Source organism: Pelodiscus sinensis, chromosome 2 (genome assembly GCF_052426305.1).
Source record: "Pelodiscus sinensis isolate ZL-2025 chromosome 2, ASM5242630v1, whole genome shotgun sequence".
Lineage (NCBI taxonomy): Eukaryota > Metazoa > Chordata > Testudines > Trionychidae > Pelodiscus > Pelodiscus sinensis.
The window spans coordinates 207,360,621-207,379,079 of record NC_143053.1 but is presented as its reverse complement, the minus strand read 5'-3'; the positions used below and the strand labels follow the sequence as shown (position 1 = coordinate 207,379,079).

The 18,459-nt window shown below is 42.1% G+C and overlaps 1 protein-coding gene across 1 annotated transcript in view; it reads right to left on the bottom strand.

Annotated features, from left to right (window-relative positions):
• Nucleotides 1–18,459, bottom strand: part of DGKB (diacylglycerol kinase beta) — a 492,141-nt gene that overhangs the window by 427,572 nt on the left and 46,110 nt on the right. Inside the window, exon 2 of the mRNA XM_075922292.2 lies at nucleotides 17,466–17,731. Within this exon, the coding sequence (XP_075778407.1) occupies nucleotides 17,466–17,535 (70 nt within the window). The 5' untranslated portion in view covers nucleotides 17,536–17,731. The remainder of the gene's footprint in view (nucleotides 1–17,465; nucleotides 17,732–18,459) is intronic.

Below are 18,459 nucleotides of genomic sequence, written 5' to 3'. Positions count from 1 at the left end.
GATTTTTTTCCTGGTGTGTTTTTTTTTTTGAGGGGGTGGGGGATGTTGGTATTTTTGTTTCAACCATCTGGCAACCCTAATCCTTCCTACCTGCACATCTCCAACTTGCCATGGAACCCTCCAGAACCTATTAAACTCCACTCTATCTCACTTTCCAAAACATTCTGCTTTGAGTCTAAATAGCTATCCAGAGAGAAAGAGGGAGAGAGAAGCACACTCTAGTGCAGGGGTCTCCAAACTACGGCCCGGGGGCCGGATGCGGCCCGCGAGGCCCTCTCATCCGGCCCGTGGAGACCTTTTTGGATTCAAAGGCAGAAGAAGTGAGATTGTTTCAAAACCCATTTGAAGCAGATGTGGCCAGTTGCCCAGATGAACTGCAGCTGGAAGTCATTGAGTTGCAAGCAAATGACCTCCTTAGGGACAAGTTCAAAATAGGACTGGTGGGTTTTTACCAGTTTTTGCCCAAGGAAGACTTTCCTAATGTCAAAACTTTTGCATCAAGGTACCTTTCAATCTTTGGAACAACATACCTGTGTGAACAAACATTTTCAAGAATGAAATACGTGAAGAACAATTTGAGAACAAACTTGTCCGATGATAATCTCAGGTCACTGTTGATGTTAGGGACAACAAATCTAAAGCCAGAAATGTCTGCTATTTTGGCATCCAGGAAACAATTTCACCATTCACACTAATACAGGTGTTCATGTGTAGTGTATGAATGTGTTATTAAATAACTGAATAAAATAATATTAAATAAATAATTAAAAACAACATCCATGTTTTGATTGTTTTTTATTTGGACCTCAAGTGTGTAGTCGGCCCCCAAACTGCTGTTTGATAGTTAATGCGGCCCTCGGGCTGAAAAGTTTGGAGACCCCTGCTCTAGTGTATACAGATTGATTAGTACATAAACCCAAAGGCTAAAAATGAAAATTAGACACTCATCTTAGCTGCCTGGTGAAATCAGCAAGCTACTGGAAAAATAAATAGATTAATTTGCTTTTCTAGACCACCACTTTGCTAAGTGCTCTCCATGCCTCACTTAACTAGTGGCTCCCCTTACTGGAATTCATACCCAAAGGAAAGCTGAAAGTAAATAAGAGCCTCCCGCTTTAGTTTCTTTGTTAATACCTTCAAATGGCAATTATGCTCACTCTTAAGAACACATATTATTACTGCTCTCCCCAATGTACAGTGTGGGCCATAACTGCCACTAGGGACATTAACCAGTACATAAGGTATTCACTTCAGCTTCCATGGGCAAGCTAGTGAGATAATGCAAATAAGATCTAATCATATCTTATTTTTCCAGGAAAGGGGTACCACATAATTTCAGTTAAAAAAATTTGTCATTCGGATGACAAATTATATCAATAAAATTAAAACTGAAGATCTAAGGTGTCAACAGGTAGCAAAATTCACAACTAGTCTGATTTTATAGAAAACAGTTAGGTACATTCAGGTTAATAGCAAGACTTCGGCACAAAATGTTGCTCTCCTTTCATGCTGGAAAACTGAAATGCATACAGTATGTAATCTACTGAAAACACATAGATGTCCAATTTCCTTATTGATTATGCTCATTAATTCAATACAGTCATTTTGAGTAATTTATCCAGCTTTAATCTATCAGAGGTGGTGTACAATTCAAAGAGGTCTGACTCAGCCCCAAAGTAAAGACTTTCTGTAATACAAAAAGCATATTACCAGTTTCCAGGGAAAAATTGAGGCATGTGATTAGTGGAACATGCCTAATTTTTTATGCAGAATTATGAGTAGCTTTGATGGTAAGGCAGATCCTGAGCAACAGTTTACACTTTCATTTCTGGAATATTTGAAAGGCAGTTCAGATATGTGTCTTGAAGTAAAAGGGAAAAGGGGAAAAAGAAGGCTGTGTTTGCTAAGTGGTTTTGAAAGTTGGAGTGTTGTTTTTTTTTCATGAGTTACACATAGTTGATGTAGGTATCAAAGGTTTTGTGGGTAGATAAGACTGATTTCATGTGGAGGGAGGAGAAGGAAAATTAAAGCAGCCTAGAATCTATTTGTGTACCTAAGCAGAAGGATAGCTGGAGAACTGAACTAGATGAAAGGTAGGTTGAGTTGGGTTATTTGTGGCAAAGGTGACTGGAGCTGCTTATTAATTATACCCTTTTCATGATTAGTATCCGCTATATGTTCATCACTGCAAAGTATACAATAAAAAGACAGCATCCCTCCTATAAATTACCCATTGTACCTAATACAGGTACTGGGGAAATACCATAAAAATCAACTAATACTCTAAATGTCTGATAGAAACTTTGATATCACTGCAGCAAAGAATGTAAGTGCATATTTAGCTATAAGCAAAGCACTGAAAATGTGCCTTATTTTAACTATATGCTTAACTGTTTTGTTTAAACAGGTACGGTATGAATTGGTTGGAAAATATTAGAGTGGACTAAGGAAGAAGAAGTGACAATTTATTGTAAATGCCATTCTTTTAAGCATCTATATCAAAACCACAGTATTATCTTAAAGCATGTATTATTGAAAAGTGCACCACTGTGTGATTATAATCCTGTTTGGTAAGGTCATGTGTTAGAAAGAACATGTGCTTGACCATTTCTGCAGAGATTAGAAGATGAAGTACAAATCTTCAATTTAAGCAACAACATGACAAAATTCAGAACGTCTAGCTTCATGCAAAATCAGAGGATCAAGGAACACATGGCTCTATATTTATGACAAAGCCATGAAGTTAGAAGCGAATCATTCTTTAACTGCAACTATTAACTAATTGCTCGTAAAAATAAGGTCAGTTGCCTTACTTAGTTAACAGCTTTTCAGTTAAGATTGCCAGGCATCCCGTTTTTTGTTTTGTTTTGTTTGTTTGTTTTAATTAGAATGCCCTGTTGAAAAGGAACATTGGCAGCAGAGGTTCATACTGCCAACTGGGCCATCCAAAGTCCAGTTTGCAGTACTGAGGGGTTAAGGCAGGCTAGACTCTACCTCTCCTGGTTCTACGCTGGCTGCTGGAAGTGACCCAACATGTCTGACTCCTAGGTGGGGTGGGGCAGGAAGCTATAGATTCTGCCCCCAACCTGAGCACTGGCTCCATGCTCCTATTGGCTGGGGACTGAAGTCAATGGGAGCTGCAGATGCAGTGTCTACAAGCATGAGAAGGGCATAGAGCCTCCTGGCCCTGTGCTTAGGAACTGGACTGGCTGGCCATTTTCTAGGCACAGCATGGAGCTAGCCTTAGCCCCACACTGTGCTGCTGAGCAGTAGTTGCCCAAGGTAAGCGTGCATGCCAATTCCCTGCTCCAGCCCTGATTCCCCTCTAAACCTGTACCCCACTCTGACACCTAAACCCACCATCTCAACCCACAGCCTGCTCCTTCACTCCATAACCATTGTCTCCATCCCCTAGAAAGAAGACCCTCCAGCACTGCAAACCCTTCATCCCCAACCTCACACCATAGCCTACTCCCCCAGATAAAGCCCTCACCCCATTCCACACTCCAATACTCTGCCCAGCCCAGTGCAATGGAGTAAGTGAGGGAGCAAGCCATTGAGGGAGGGGAACTGTAGTGAATGGGGGACAGGGCCTTAGGGAAGGAAAGGGGCTAGGGTATTCAGTTTTGTGCAATTAGAAAGTTAGTAATCCTATTTTCAATATAGAAATTTTTTTTAATACACTTGCAGAATCTTTACAGGGGACTGCAGCAGAAAATGCAGTAGCTCTTGTAGAGCCATTTCTTCATCGGTGGAAAAGAAAGATTGCCCTGTCTGTTCAGTTTTCTTCTGTTCAGCAGATGTTATTTGGATTTCTCTCACAGCCTCTCCATTTCAAACAAAATGTTTCCTATTCATTGTATACACATTTTCATTAAAAGCAAAAAGTTTTGAATTAAAGTGTTATGAGCTTTATCTAAGTTACCTCTCTGGATTATTTCTACTGCTCTTTTCTCTACAAACCTATTCCAGTACTGTTCTGACTTTCTTCTAAACTTATTCTATTCTGAGATCTGATCTCTCTCTCAGATTCCTGACCTCTCCAGTAATTAATTTAATATCAGAGTTGTAAATTTACCAGGCACCCATGGGCCTTGTTCTGCAAACCCTTTTAAAAGCATGTTCTGAAATTCAATATGACGACATTTTCCTACTTTCTGAAGAGTGTTTTTTTCTTATTTAATATGTACTTTTTATGTTTTTTCTTATCACTCAGTTCATCTCAGGAACCATGGCTCATACTTCTATCCAATTCCTTGGCCTCTGTTCCCTCACTGTTAAAAATCTTTGGAGAAACTCCAAGGAGCATAGTGACTTCTTCATTACAGGGAAGTCCAACTTATGGGACTTATTTCATAAAGTCCTCAGCCTGCTTCCGTATACTAATAGTCAATTAAGTACGTTTTTTCCCCCGTCTTCCATAAACCCAACAAACATTTTATGCACTAATTTATTTGTTTTTAAACAGAAAATACTGTACATAGGTTGTTTCTATCTAAATACATACAAAACAAGCTGAACTAAAATTATAAGTCAGTAGAGATGACTTTAAATTTTACTACAATATCTAAAACTTGTTTGGTCCATACAAGGTTTTGCTCAGGTTTCTGTGGCCCCAGAGCTATCTCTAGTGAGTTGTGAAAGCCTCCCCTACCACCGCAGACCCTGCCCTCACCACACCTCTTCCCCCAAATCCTCACCCCTGCTCCACTCTCATTCCGCTCCTTCCTCCAAGCCCTTGCCACCTTCTCTCCCGAGCAATGCCATTGCTCTACTGAATCAAGCCGCAACAAGGGAAAGCAATACCTTTCTGTCATTTAGGATTCTGAGGATATGTCTATGCTGTCATGCATACCTGTGGCTAGTGTGGCTCAGCTAGCTCATGCTTGCAGGGTTTGGGATGTGGGAATATAAAATTACAGTGTAGGCATTCAGGCTTGGTTTTATAGCTTGTACTAAGGAAGGAGGGTCCCAGCACATAAGCTCCAGGCTGAGCTCCAACATCTAGACTGCAAATTTTATAGCCTGAACTCTACAAGCCCAAATCAGGTAACAGAGACCAGCTGTGATGTTCTGTTGCAGTGTAAACAGTCCCTGAGAGACAGTGAGAAACAATGTCTGCATTGAAGGCCTGTGAATCCCACAACCAGAGAACCACTGATCCATAAGGATGTTTCTTTCATCATTCTCTCTCTGTTCTTAAAGAGGCTTCTAAAAAGTGTTCCTTGCAAAGGTATCCTTGAAAATATAAACTGATAAAAACCAAGCTCTAGTAGTAAAAGTTTGTCACTGTGATTCTCCCCACTCTCTCCCCCCCCTCCCCCCCGCCTCCTCAGCTATGCAGGGCTTTGATTTCAGGACTGGTGGCTTGGCTATTTTTAGTACTGCTAGATCAATGTATGGCAATGACTCAGCTGCCACCGATGACATGAGAGTGTTCACAAGCTCCCTCTGAGCTGGATGCCTGAGCAGGCACGATACCCTTTGATCAAAGAGATGGCACCTCAGTAGCATGACATGCTGTATGATTCAGGAGACCACAAGCAGCCTAAGAGCAAGGCACTGTTTTCTCATCATGCTGCTGAAATTAAAAAGCATATCATGGGATGGTGACATCGATGACAAGATCTCCCATTGACATAAGTGGGACCCCTGGTTTTCCCACCCGAAAGTGAGGATTATACTCATTTGTGTGTGAAAGATATGTCCTATTGACCATCCCCAAACTAATCCTGTACATAGCCATGTGATCACAGTCGAGAGAGTTACATCACTCCAGCTTCACTGACATGTCTCATTACCCTAACTATGCATACTGCTATTGTTATTAATTATAACATTACACATGCACCTGGCACTTTTCAAACTCTCAAGGAGGTGGGATTTCTTATTTTGGAGATGGGGCTCGATGCTGAAGTCAGTGAGTATTCTGTGTGCAGCAACAGCTTTTCATATGCGCCCCTTACAGTTTCACAAATACAGGCCTGGTCCGAACTGCTCTTTTAGGCAATAGAAATACTGCCTTTGATTTGAACGGAAGTTGAATCAGTCACTCAGAGGGACTTAGAAATAAAGAGTAAAAGGTTCAGGAACAGAAAGGGCCAAAGAGGTAGTCACTGGTGAAGGTCTTAATAGGTTATGAGTTAAAATTTGTACCCATTTTTCTATGCTTTGCTCTTCCATTTTCATAATCATAATGTGCTCAAATGGCAATTTATTGTCTTTATTTTTCTTTCAGTATTTTCAGTGTTCTAAATCCATTAAAGGGCAAGCCTCACAAATTGCCATACCCCTTCTTTATAAGAGTAATAGTTATCAAGACTCTAACTTGATCAGACTGTAGGGGTACGTCTAGACTACATGTCTCTGTCGCCAGAGGCATGTAGATTAGGTTACCCGACATAGTAAAATGAAGCGGCGATTTAAATAATTGCTGCTTCATTTAAATTTACGTGGCTGCCGCGCTGAGCCGACAAACAGCTGATCAGCTGTTTGTCGGCTCAGCGCGATAGTCTGGACGCGCGGGTGTCGATATCAAAGGTATTTGTCGACCACCCAGGTAAACCTCATCCGAGGAGGTTTACCTGGGTGGTCGACAAATACCTTTGAGGTCGACACCCGCGCGTCCAGACTATCGCGCTGAGCCGACAAACAGCTGATCAGCTGTTTGTCGGCTCAGCGCGGCAGCCATGTAAATTTAAATGAAGCGGCGATTATTTAAATCGCCGCTTCATTTTAGTATGTTGGGTAGCCTAATCTACATGCCTCTGGCGACAAAGGCATGTAGTCTAGACGTACCCTATGAGACAAAAGAATAACTATAATCTGAATTAAAATGTACTTTCACTTCCTCAGATTCACCATTCTTCTCTTAAGTGAACATTTTCACTGTACCACAAATAGACTTTTAAAACAGAAAACTAATTAAGAACGGAGAGTAATGATCTTGAGTTAATTAACAAACCACTGAATGGAAAAGAATAAAAAACTAATAAAACAAAGTGAAGAGCATGTTTGATAAATTACTACAAAGCCATATGGTAGTCCCGGCACCTGCCTTCACTGCACACCTCCAAATTTCTATGTTCATAATATCGATCCTTATGAGGAAGCATCTCTAAATATAGTCGTTTACTTTCTGTTAAGGAAAAATAAATTGTGTGTGTGTGTGTGTGTGTGTGTGCGCGCGCATGCGCGTGCATGCACAGTGTAAGTGACAGCTAACATTAGTAACACATATATTGCATTCTCAAGCCATGCATTATATTTTCCACAAATCAAATACGTCAGCTACCTAGGGGTATGTCTACACAGCATCATTATTCCAAAATAATGAACATTAATCTGAAATAACTACATGAACGACTACACAGCAAGCCCGCTACTTTGAAATAATATTGAAATAATGGGCGACTTACTCCGGATTCTGTAACCTTCATTCCATGAGGAATAACTCCTATTCTAAAATAGCTATTTTGGAATAGGGTATATTTAGACAGGGAAGCTGGAGTTATTTTGAAATAAGTAGCCTGCAGGAAATCCCACAGGTGCCCTGCTGGCTGCTGTGTCCACACTCATAGCTCTATAGTTCCCCTTCCCCTGCAGCCCTGAAAGCTGCAGGCAGAAAGGAAAGGGCTTGTGGCATAAGGAGGCTCTGCTCACACCATGCTACACAGCAGGACCCTGCACAGCCTTCCCTACTGCTCTGAGGATCTTGCATGAGGCTGAAAGAGGAGGACAATATCTTGGTCTGGTGTAGAGATCCTGGATCTCATTGAAATTTGGGGAGAGGAAATAAACCTCTAAGATCTTCAACCAAACATAGGAATGCCAAGGCCCATGGCCTGATGGATGACAGCTTGGGCCAGAGGGGCCACAAGCACATGAAAACCCAAGAGCAGGTGCCCCTGGAGACCAAGGAGCTCAGGCAGGCCTACACAAAGGCCAGGCAGCTCAGCTCTGCCACCCCAGACCTACCCCTACTTTAACCAGCTCCACAACATCCTGGGAGGAAGTTTGTCCCTCCCCACCCTTTGTTATGCACTCTGGGCTGGAGATGCAGGTCATTGCCCTCCTGGTGGACAAAGCCAGTGCGCAGGAGGAGGAGGAAGAGGAGGAGGAGCTGGACGAAGCTAGCACCAACTCCATGCCTGCCAGCCAGGACTTCATGTTCACCCTGCAACCAGTACCTGCCTCTCAGGACATCTTCCGGGCATCATATGAAGCCAGGGAAGGCCTTTCAGGTGAGTGCCATTACTTTCCCCAGGCACACAGGTGGAGGCAGTGGATGGCGAGGGACAACAGTGTGCTCCTCACTTGGTCTTCTAGGCCTGGGGATCATGAACAGCCTGTGCACGTGGGAGCATGTGGAGCACCAGTCCAGGGCACACAGCCCCCGGAGACTGCAGTAAAGGATCCTTATGCTATGGCTCACAGGGTGTCTGGAGAAGCCTGCCTTACTCCCGACACTGGGGCCACCACAAGTCAAAGGAAGGAGGCTGGGCACACACACACACACACACACACACACACACACTTACTTTGGAGTGCCACACGGCACACAGGCATGCCTGCACTCTTGGGGCAGCATCTGTTCCCGGGGACAGCATGACGAAGTGGAGGAGCATCTTCTGCTCTCACACACCTCTCCCTCAGGATCAGCCTCTCATTAGCATCTCAGCGGTTCTTTCCTTCCTTGACAGTTTCCCCTTTTTGCTTCAGTAATAAAGGATCAGATGACTAATGCCGAAGATTTGGAATTTTCTGAGATTAAATCCCTTTGCTTGCATTGAAATATTTCTTCCTGATCCATCCAAAACTATATAAGACCTTAGATGCAGCCTGTTGTTTAGCGCTACATCTACACTGGCAGCTTCTTGTGCCAGAAGAGAGCGTCTACTCTGCCATGTGCTTTTGCACAAGAGATGTGCTTTTGCACAAGAGCATCCATGCCTGTGTAGATGCTTTCTTGTGCAAGAAAGCTCTGATAGCCATTTTAACCATAGGGCTTTCTTGCGCAAGAAATTCATGTTGCCTGTCTACACTGGCCTCTTGCGCAAGAACAGTTGCGCAAGAGGGTTTATTCCTGAGCAGGAGCATCATAGTTCTTGCGCGAGAAGCCCTGATTTTACATAGTAGAACATCAGTTTACTTGTGCAAGAACACACAGCCAGTGTAGACAGGGAGCAAGTTTTTGTGCAAGAGCGGCTGCTTTGGTGCAAGATCGTGCCAGTGTAGACACAGCCTATTGGTACCCCTTTGAACACAAGAACATATTGGGTCAAAATCACAAGTCCGTCCAGTCACTATCCTGTCTTCCAACAGTGGCCAGTGTCATGTGCCCCAGAGGAAATGACCATGTAAGATCAAGTGATCCATCCCATGTCGCCCATTCCCACCTTCTAGCAAACAGAGGTTAGGGACGCCATTCCTGCCTATCCTGAATTATGGGCATTGGTGGATCTATTGTCTGTGAATTTATCCAGTTTTTTTGAACCGTGTTATAGTCTTGGCAAATCACAAAATCTCCTGATTAAGAATTCCACAGGCTGACGGGGGGGAATGCTTCCTTTTGTTTGTTTCAAACCAGCTGCCTATTAATTTCATTTGGTGTCTCTAAGTTCTTGAGTTATGAAGTGGAGAAGTAAATAACGAGCGATGGGTGGGAGGCAAGCAATGGGGGCAAAGCTGGAGAGATCTGGTGGTAGGAGGGCCAGAAATGACCTCCTCTGGTCCACCAAAATCTGGAATTCCATGTTTGGAGAAGACTGCCTTCATGTTGGCTATCACGGACTTCTTAATATTGTGAAGTGTACAAATTTCTGGATACAAAGAGTAACAACCTGGGACTACTAAACAATCCTTAAGTATCAGTGTCTTACCTTAGATTGCCACTGGGACTCTTTGGTCCTGGAACATCTGTGGTGCTGCCAGACCGCTGATGTTGCTGGACCAGAGAATCCTGGTTAAGAAAGTTTCAACCTGCATTTTTTTTTCAAAGGCTCAATGGAATTAAACTATACTGGCCTTGAAAAAAAATCACCCAATCTATCACAATTAGTTCATGTTTGCAGTTTAAACAATTTCTTACCCTTGGACAGCAATTACTATTCCAACACTCTGGTCATCTGAAGAAGAAGTGGGCTGTGCCCACAAAAACGCATGATACCATCTATGTTTTGTTAGTCTTTAAAATGCTACCAGATTATTTGTTATTTCTTCAGGTCATCCTTTAACTATCACTTCTTTAAGGATTCCCAATTATTCAACCTTCTCTGTTTCATCTCTTATTTGTTACAGGAAGCTAAGAAAATTAATTTTACAATCACGTCTGCATAGAGGCTTGTGTATCTGTCTCTAAAGTTCTCTTTGGTTTCATGAGAGAGTCACTGCTATGGAAAGTACATCTGCCATGAATATGAATTTAGCTGGCATGAAGGTCACAATAAAACAATACGTTTCGCAGCTTTATAGAATGGTAAGTTTAGCCTTTACAAGTTTGCTAAATAAAGCTATTAAGGTCTTGTGGTTTGCTTGAACTTCCCCCATCTCTCCATGAATATACTGAGTGAATTTCTCACAGGCAAACAATATTCCCAAGAGCTCATTTATCTATGGGTATCTAGTTTCTGCCTCAATAAGTGATTTGGATGCTTATGTCACTGGTTACAAACAAACCTCACGCAATCAGTACACATAACCCAGATTATGAAGTAGCTGCTAAGATTTTAATAGGACTTCCAGTTGCACAGAACTTGGACTTATATCAGTCATTTTAAATCTTCCTGTGTTTCTTCCTGTTCAGCATTGTGATTCATTTTTATTCTCTAGGAATTCTCAAAGCTTCTCCTTTGGTAGATAGATTAGGTACGAGTTTTCTAAGATGAGTAACCATTTCCAGGAATTGTTGGACATCTTTCTTTGACTGGGAACATGGCATCCTTTCAATTGCTGAAATGTTCCTAATATTATTTCTTTAAAAGGTATAAAACCTGGCATCCCCAACAAAAGTCAGTTCTGCAACCCTTAAAACACATTTCTCCAAATTTAGTTTGAGGTTTGCAGCTCTAGTTACATTCTGGACTTCTTGAAGTATACAATCATGCTTTTCTTTCAGTAAGCCCCAAATGAGAATGCCATCCATTGAGGTGTCAATACCTTTAATATGTTCATAAAGCAAGTGTAAAGTTTTGTAATATCTTTTCTCGCACCTTCTTCACCAGAAGTGTAAGTGTAAGAATATGTATCTTCCAAATGGGATATTAAATATGCCTGGTAATTAAATTTAAACTGCCAAAATAACTGAGCACGCATTCAATTGACTGAAATACGTTTACCTTTTGTTGGTTCTATTTTTGGGGTTATTTTCAGACATTCATAATCCTGTTAATAAAGATTAACTTGAACTCCTGTGATCAGTTTCAGCAGAATAATTATTCCATGTGCTATCATAGGCAGCGTGCATTCCCTCTCATCGGTCTTGCTTGATCCCAGCATGTTTGTGAAAATCTCCTCAAATCAGATTGCCTTTAAATGACTACACTTAACTTTTCTGCATTTAGGATCTGCAATATTTTGAAAAATTATTATTTTCCTCACATTTATTACAATGTTTCTAAAAGACCCCACAATATTTGGGGCCAGACTATGATCCATACCTTCCACATGACCATCTCTACCTAGTCTTCTCCCTACCAATGGTTTCCATAGTAGAGAAGTGAACAGGTAACCAGTTAATTGGTTACTGTAATGGACCCCTCAGCCACACCCCCACCCATGCTTTATGAAATGGACTCATGGATATGAATATACCTAACTCAAAGGTGGTTTGAGCAAATCATTTCATGTAACCCATGGATCTTCATGTCATGATCTGCTAGTTCTGTTTATCTTACACTGTTATATGTATCATTTGTGTGTTTAAAATTAGATACATGGAGTGGGGAATACTTTGAATGGGAGACACGGAGGGTGTTACCTGCAACTTCTAGTTGAGTCACTGTTAAACAATCTTTTGTCCTTCAGTCTGAGCAGTGGTTAGTAGTGAGTGGCCTCAATCCTTAACAAAAGGAATAGGAAAGCAGAGGCCTGAGTCTTTTGGTTCGGTTGCACCTGAAGGAAGGAGCCTGAGACCCCAAGGTGGGGTAGACAGCCCCAGTTTTGAGTGGCAGCCCCAAAAGAGGTTTTAGGGTGAGTTTAAGTTTGCACTGAGGTTTCAGTGGAGAATTAGCCAAGCGGTTTTGTTTCTTTTGATTTGTAACCTATTTTCCTCTGCCTGTTTTCACTTATTACTACTTAAATCCTACTGCTTCAACTTAATAAAACCATTTTTATTTTCTATCAAACCCAGTGTAAGTGATTGTTACCCGGGGGGCGGGGGGGGGAAACCAGTGTGCACATTCCCCCTTTCATTGTTAAATGGGGCTTACCTAATTCCTTGGGGTTTGATCCCATCTGGGGAGTGCTCCCTCAGGAGGCTGGGCCCTAAACTGCACTCTCCTTGGACCTGAAGTGGTTCAGTGTCTGTACTGGTTCTTGGTGGGGGCAGGGACCTCAGCTCAGGGCATTGACTGGGGGAGACCAGGGAGCTGGCCCAGCAGGACTGGGTGGTGAGGAGCCCCAGAGAGTGGGAAGGTGAGTGGCAGTGGCTGTGTCAGCACCCCAGGAGGTACCTCCGAGGGGTTGTCTGTAACCACATCCCGTCACAGTTACCATCACCCTTACCAGGTGAGGCTTTCCAGATAATGGTTAACCAGTTCCTTAGGGAGCAGCCCTCATGTCCCAATGTGGGGGCTGGGAGCCAGCAGAGCCGGTGCCTGTGAGCCCCAGCATGAGTGCTGGGAGCCAGCAGCCAGCCTCAGTATGGGGGCTGGGAGCAGGAGCCCTGCAGGCTCCTCTAGTCAGTTAACTGATTAAATGTTAGGTCAACCCAACATTTAGCAGGTTAAGTGATTAGCCAGGATTTTACATCCCTATTTCATAATGAGTGGTTCTACTCTGATCTGGTCAAGCTATATTCTTTGTACTCAGTCCACTTAGCCATTTTTCAATTCAGATCTCGGTCTGAAAGTTCTCCCAGTTTTCTGCAGTATTACCTGATAATTGCAGACCGGATGGAGGTTGCACCACATTTATTTGTAGGTTTTTTCTCCACCTTTTTAGGCTAATCAAGCTATTACTGCACTTGACAAATACATGCAGAAGCCTCTGTGCCTGGTGTTTCTCTGGTGCCTCTCTTTGTCTCTGCTTTCAGTTGCAAACATGTGTTAACTTCAAAATGACTGAAGTTTCCTTCTCCTTGAGCACCAACCCCATACAATGATCTTGGGGTTCATTAAATAACAAACCAGTGAAAGAGAAAGGACTATAACTTTAATAAAACAAATTGGATAGCATCTTTGGTGAACTGTTGCACACAGCCACGTGGTGTGCTCTGAAGGCATGGCCAGATTTCCAATTAGGCACAGTAAGCATGTGCCTCTGGGCAATGAACATTCTAGGGGAGCGCTGGGCAAAACACAGCCTGGGACCACCATGTTGCCAGATCCAGCCTGTGGATGCAGTGAGGAGCCTCAGACAAGCTCCCTGACTGCCCCACATGCTGCAGCTACCAGGCGCTAATTGTCTTTGAACAGCTTTGAGCCCAGGAGGAGGGCAGAAAAGCTTTGCATGCTATCCCCGCCCCAGCATAATCCCATTGGCCAGTTTCTAGCCAATTATAGCTGCCTGCTTGAAGAACAGGCACCATGCAAAGTACCCTTCTCCCTTCCCAAAGGCTATTCACAGACATGCATGGCCCCTGCAGATGTGCAGGGGCAGGAAGCCTGCCTGAGAAACATGCTAGGTGGGAGTCACCCACGGAAGTCTCCCAGCCACATCCTGCCTCTGGCACCCCACCCCCTCCATCCCGCAACTCCTCCCTACCCAACATAGCCCAAACTCTGTCCCCCTCCTGCACCTATACCCCCTCCCACACCTGCTCTCCAGTCCCCTGCCCCAGGTCACAACTCCCCCCTTGATCCAGCTCCCTCCCAGACCCCACATCCACTCTTGCACCTGTATTCCTTACCTCAAGCTCCCTTCTTCCCCCAGCCTCCATCCCAGACCCTGCATCACAATTACTATGGAAAAGTGCAGCTCTTGACCACTTTCCAGATTCTTGGAGTAGCCCCTTATGAAAAATAAATTGTCCACTCCTGTTCTAGGGGCACCTAAAAGTTAAAAGTTACATTTTTAAGCAAAATATGAATATCAATTGTAGGCAGAGGGGGCATTAAAGGTATTGAACGTCAGGACACCTAAAGCATAAATCCAGCCCTGCTTGAAGATGGGAACATATCCCAACTCCTAGGTTCACAATACTATCCCTTATAGGGATGTAAAATCCTGTTTAATCAGTTAACTGGTTAAATGTTATGTTTAGCCAGTTAACAGCTTAAATGGGAGCAGGCAGAGGGTGAGGGTTAACCATTGACATCCCTAGTGCCTTATGGAGGATGCCTCTTTAAATTATAATCCTTCAAAACATCTCTATATAGACCAGGAAGAGGAAGTGGAGGAGGAGAGAACCAAGAAATAAAGTGTTGTCTCCACATTGGGAATGTCTGTAGCTACTCTTAGCCGATTTGTTTTTGTAGTTAGGAAAGGATGAGTTCAAAATTGTGAAAAAATCACTTGGCCTTTGTAATGGACATTGACATTATCCAATACAAAATTTTTCATAGTAGACAAAAGCATTTTTCTAACTTGCTACTACATTCCTTCCACTAAAATGCAACAACAGCAAGCCTCAATTTGTGACTTATGGAGGTCCTATGCACAGCTGGATTCCAAAAGACATAACAGCTATGATCATATTTAAAGACCGTTATTGTTTAATCCTCACAGCAATATGTGTACATCTCACAATTACTATCTTCTGGGTAACACTTTTAAGTGACATTTCTTGTTACTACAAGAATGAGAAGTCCTGTGGCACCTTATAGACTAACACATATATTGGAGCATAGCTTAGCCCTTTTTCAGTTCCTATGGAGATATTACAGTATACGGGTGTTCATTTCATATTACAAATATTATTGTATATCTAAAAGCATGTAGCTCTGGCATTATTAGTTTGACTCTTGTGCTGACCAATTACCTGAGAGTCTCATTGTGGCAGTCAGCAGAGTTTTAACTATGTATCATGAAAATAAAAGCCTTTAATATACATGATATAGTAATATTGTGTCCATAATGAAGAATGATACATCTGCCAGCTCATGTAGACTGTCAAAATATTTGTGTGTTCCTATTCTTATTCCTTCAGGAAGCGTCAGGGGGTAGCGAAGTTAGTCTATAAAGTGCTACTGGATCATTTGTTGTTTTTTAAATTTAGACCGGTCATCTGAAGAAGTGGGCTGTGCCTACAAAAGCTCATGATACCATCTACATGTTTTGTTAGTCTATAAAGTGCTACCAGACCATTTGTTGGTTTTTAAGTTTATCTTATTCCTTCAGTAACTGCTAAATCCATAAGCTCAAACATGCACCTGGTTAAAGCTCAGTTTTTATAATTTTTAACTTTGAGGCTTGTATTTGGCATTAGACTCAGATTTAAGGTCCACTGGAAGCATAATGTGCTATCTCAATCTGCCATAAATACAGATTGAACCTCTCTAGACCAGACTCCTCAGGACTCTGGGGGGGGGGGGGTAAATTTACTTTAGGGGTAAATTAGAGCTAAACAACAGCACAGGACTCTGAGAGCTAAGACTGGTGGCTGTAAACAAACTTTATGGGACCGCAGGAAACTTGTCTGCATCCATGAAAAGTGGACTTCCGGCTAACTAAAATCATTCTGGATGACACATGTTTCTGGACGAGAGAGTTCTTGATTAGAGAAGTTCAACCTGTATTTATATTTCCATATCTTTCCTGAATCTCAGTTTTACTATTCAGTAGTTAGATTCTGAGTGAAATTGCTTAAACCCAGCCAAAATTGTGAGATATTGCAGAAAAAGTTACATCTTAGTGAGATAGGTGTCTATAATTATTTCTCATGTCTAAGAAGTGTTTCTTATAAAGCTGTGTATTTTAAATTAAAAAAAACTTGAGCACACTTTCAAAAATGTTCTTACTAGGGTTTTCATTCAGTGAGAAAAACTTTTTATCTGGTTAGAGTTTCAAATGTAGGTGTGCATATGGCAGACCCAATAATCTATTACAGGGGTGGGAAACCTAAAGCCCAGGGGCAGAATCCGGCCTCCAGCTTGCCGGGATTCAGCCCGAGGCTCAGCGCTTTGCCCACCCCCAGCATTGGGGAGCCCTTACTGGTGCTCCAGCCCCATGACCACCCACCATGGGGACAGGAGCCCCAAACCTCAAGGGGCCAGAGCCAGTTCTGATCTATGGACTCTGCCTGGTGGCAGGAGGAAGTTTGCTTGTGTTTGCCACGCCCTGTCCCCTTGGCCAGCACAGTGAAGTGTTGCCTGGAGGCTTCCCCGCCCCCCACAAAATGTATTAGCCCAGGCCCAGCTAGGCTCTGCTGTGTGAGGGGAATGTGGGAAGTGTCTTCTTCTCAGTCAGGGAACATGTCAGTGAGATGGATTTTTCTTTTTGGCACTTCTCACTTCTGTGCAGCTTCCAGTTGATTATTCTGTGGGTCAGTGGCCCTCAATCCATAAAAGGCTTCTCACCTCTGCTCTATTGAATAAATTATCTTCACCGTCTGAACTTTTATTACTGATAGAAAGTAGTTTGAAAGACATAACATCCTTTGTTCCACATCCTCAGATTGGATAAAATAATTTACTTCAGTTCTCCTATGAATTCATGCAAACAGAATAAAGCAACAGGTGTCATGCACATTCCTATTTTCAACACTTTCAAATTCTAGAGTATCTTTATGTATCCCAACACTAGAAACCATCCTCTTAATAAAGAGCTGGATATTCTCCTCTTGAAATCAACCAATATTTCTCCACATCCACCAGAGGCGCATACTTACGGTACAAGCCAAGGTGTTTGTTTCTCTGATAGCTGAGCATGCTCTCTTAACAATACTCCCAAATCCCTACATGGCTGAAGTGAAACAGTAAGCTTAAGATGACTTGGCAGGCAAATAGGCTGCCAGATTGCCAAAAGGATTGTGGGCTGAGGTGTTTCATATTCTGTCTGAATAATCAGTATAGGTAGATCTTCCCATACTAAAACCCCATAATGTTCATTGAAATAATATTAAGCTATCCATATTAAAACCAGAGTCTATGTGGAAATCCAATCTTTGATGACAAAGGTTGAATTCAGGCTCTTACATGGCAATGAATAAAAATAAATAAATAAAATTAAATCACCACGGAATACCAATTTAACTGCCAACATACAACCTCAAGACAATCTTGGGTATTACATTTTAGTTTGAAGTAGACAATGTTGCATTAACATAGTGAAACTACATAAACTAATTTAAACAAAAAAGTACTTACATTCTGCATACTTCTGAAGTTGAGAAAATTCTGTAGGACTGAGGTTAACCCACTTCTCCCGGTTCATCATAATGGTGATAATGCTTCTTATTAAATATCAGGAAAATAGACCATTTGACCCATGCGTTAGCCACTTGTAAACTCCATGTAGTTTGGTAGTTTCAATTCACAGTGCTTAGAGTTTATGAGACACAGAATCAGTCTACATGAAATGTTTGATGGTGTAAACTGTTATGAATGTATGGCTTCAACGACGAATTACAGCACTGTTAAAAGAAGAGGTGAAAATAATTAAAATGTGCATACCACATACAAAATAGGTACAAGTTTTACTAATAATGATGAGATTACTAGTTAAAATATATTAATATATTCTAAAATTACTAATAGTTCTATTTGTATTTCCAAATATTTTTCATTTGCTATGTAAAGCATAGAATCATAGAATACTAGGACTAGAAGAGACCTCAAGAGGTCATCAAGTCCAGTCCCCTGCCTTCATGGCAGGACCCAGTACTGTCTAAACCATCCCTGATAGACATTTATCTAACCTACTCTTACATATCTCCACAGATGAAGATTCCACAACCTCCTTAGGCAATTTATTGATGTTAATTGATTTTAAAAATTACTATAATAATTAGAGCTTCATTAGATGCCACCCCTAAAAACAATACTTAGCATAAACAGTTATAGTACCATGCTTCAATTCAGGCAACAGGATTAAACTAGTGCCCTGACTCAATCCAAATGTATGCAATTTTTAGCCACAGACAGGATAACATCCTTACTAATGGGGAGGAGAACAACTTACAGTATTACGCTTTATACCAGTTGGGTAACAGTAGTACTACTTGGGAGTGTCAGTCTAAGGGTATGTCTACACTACCCCGCTAGTTCGAACTAGCAGGGGTAATGTAGTCATCCACAATTGCAAATGAAGCCCCATTCCACGAGGAGTACAGCTAGTTCGGATTAGAAGCCTAATCCGAAC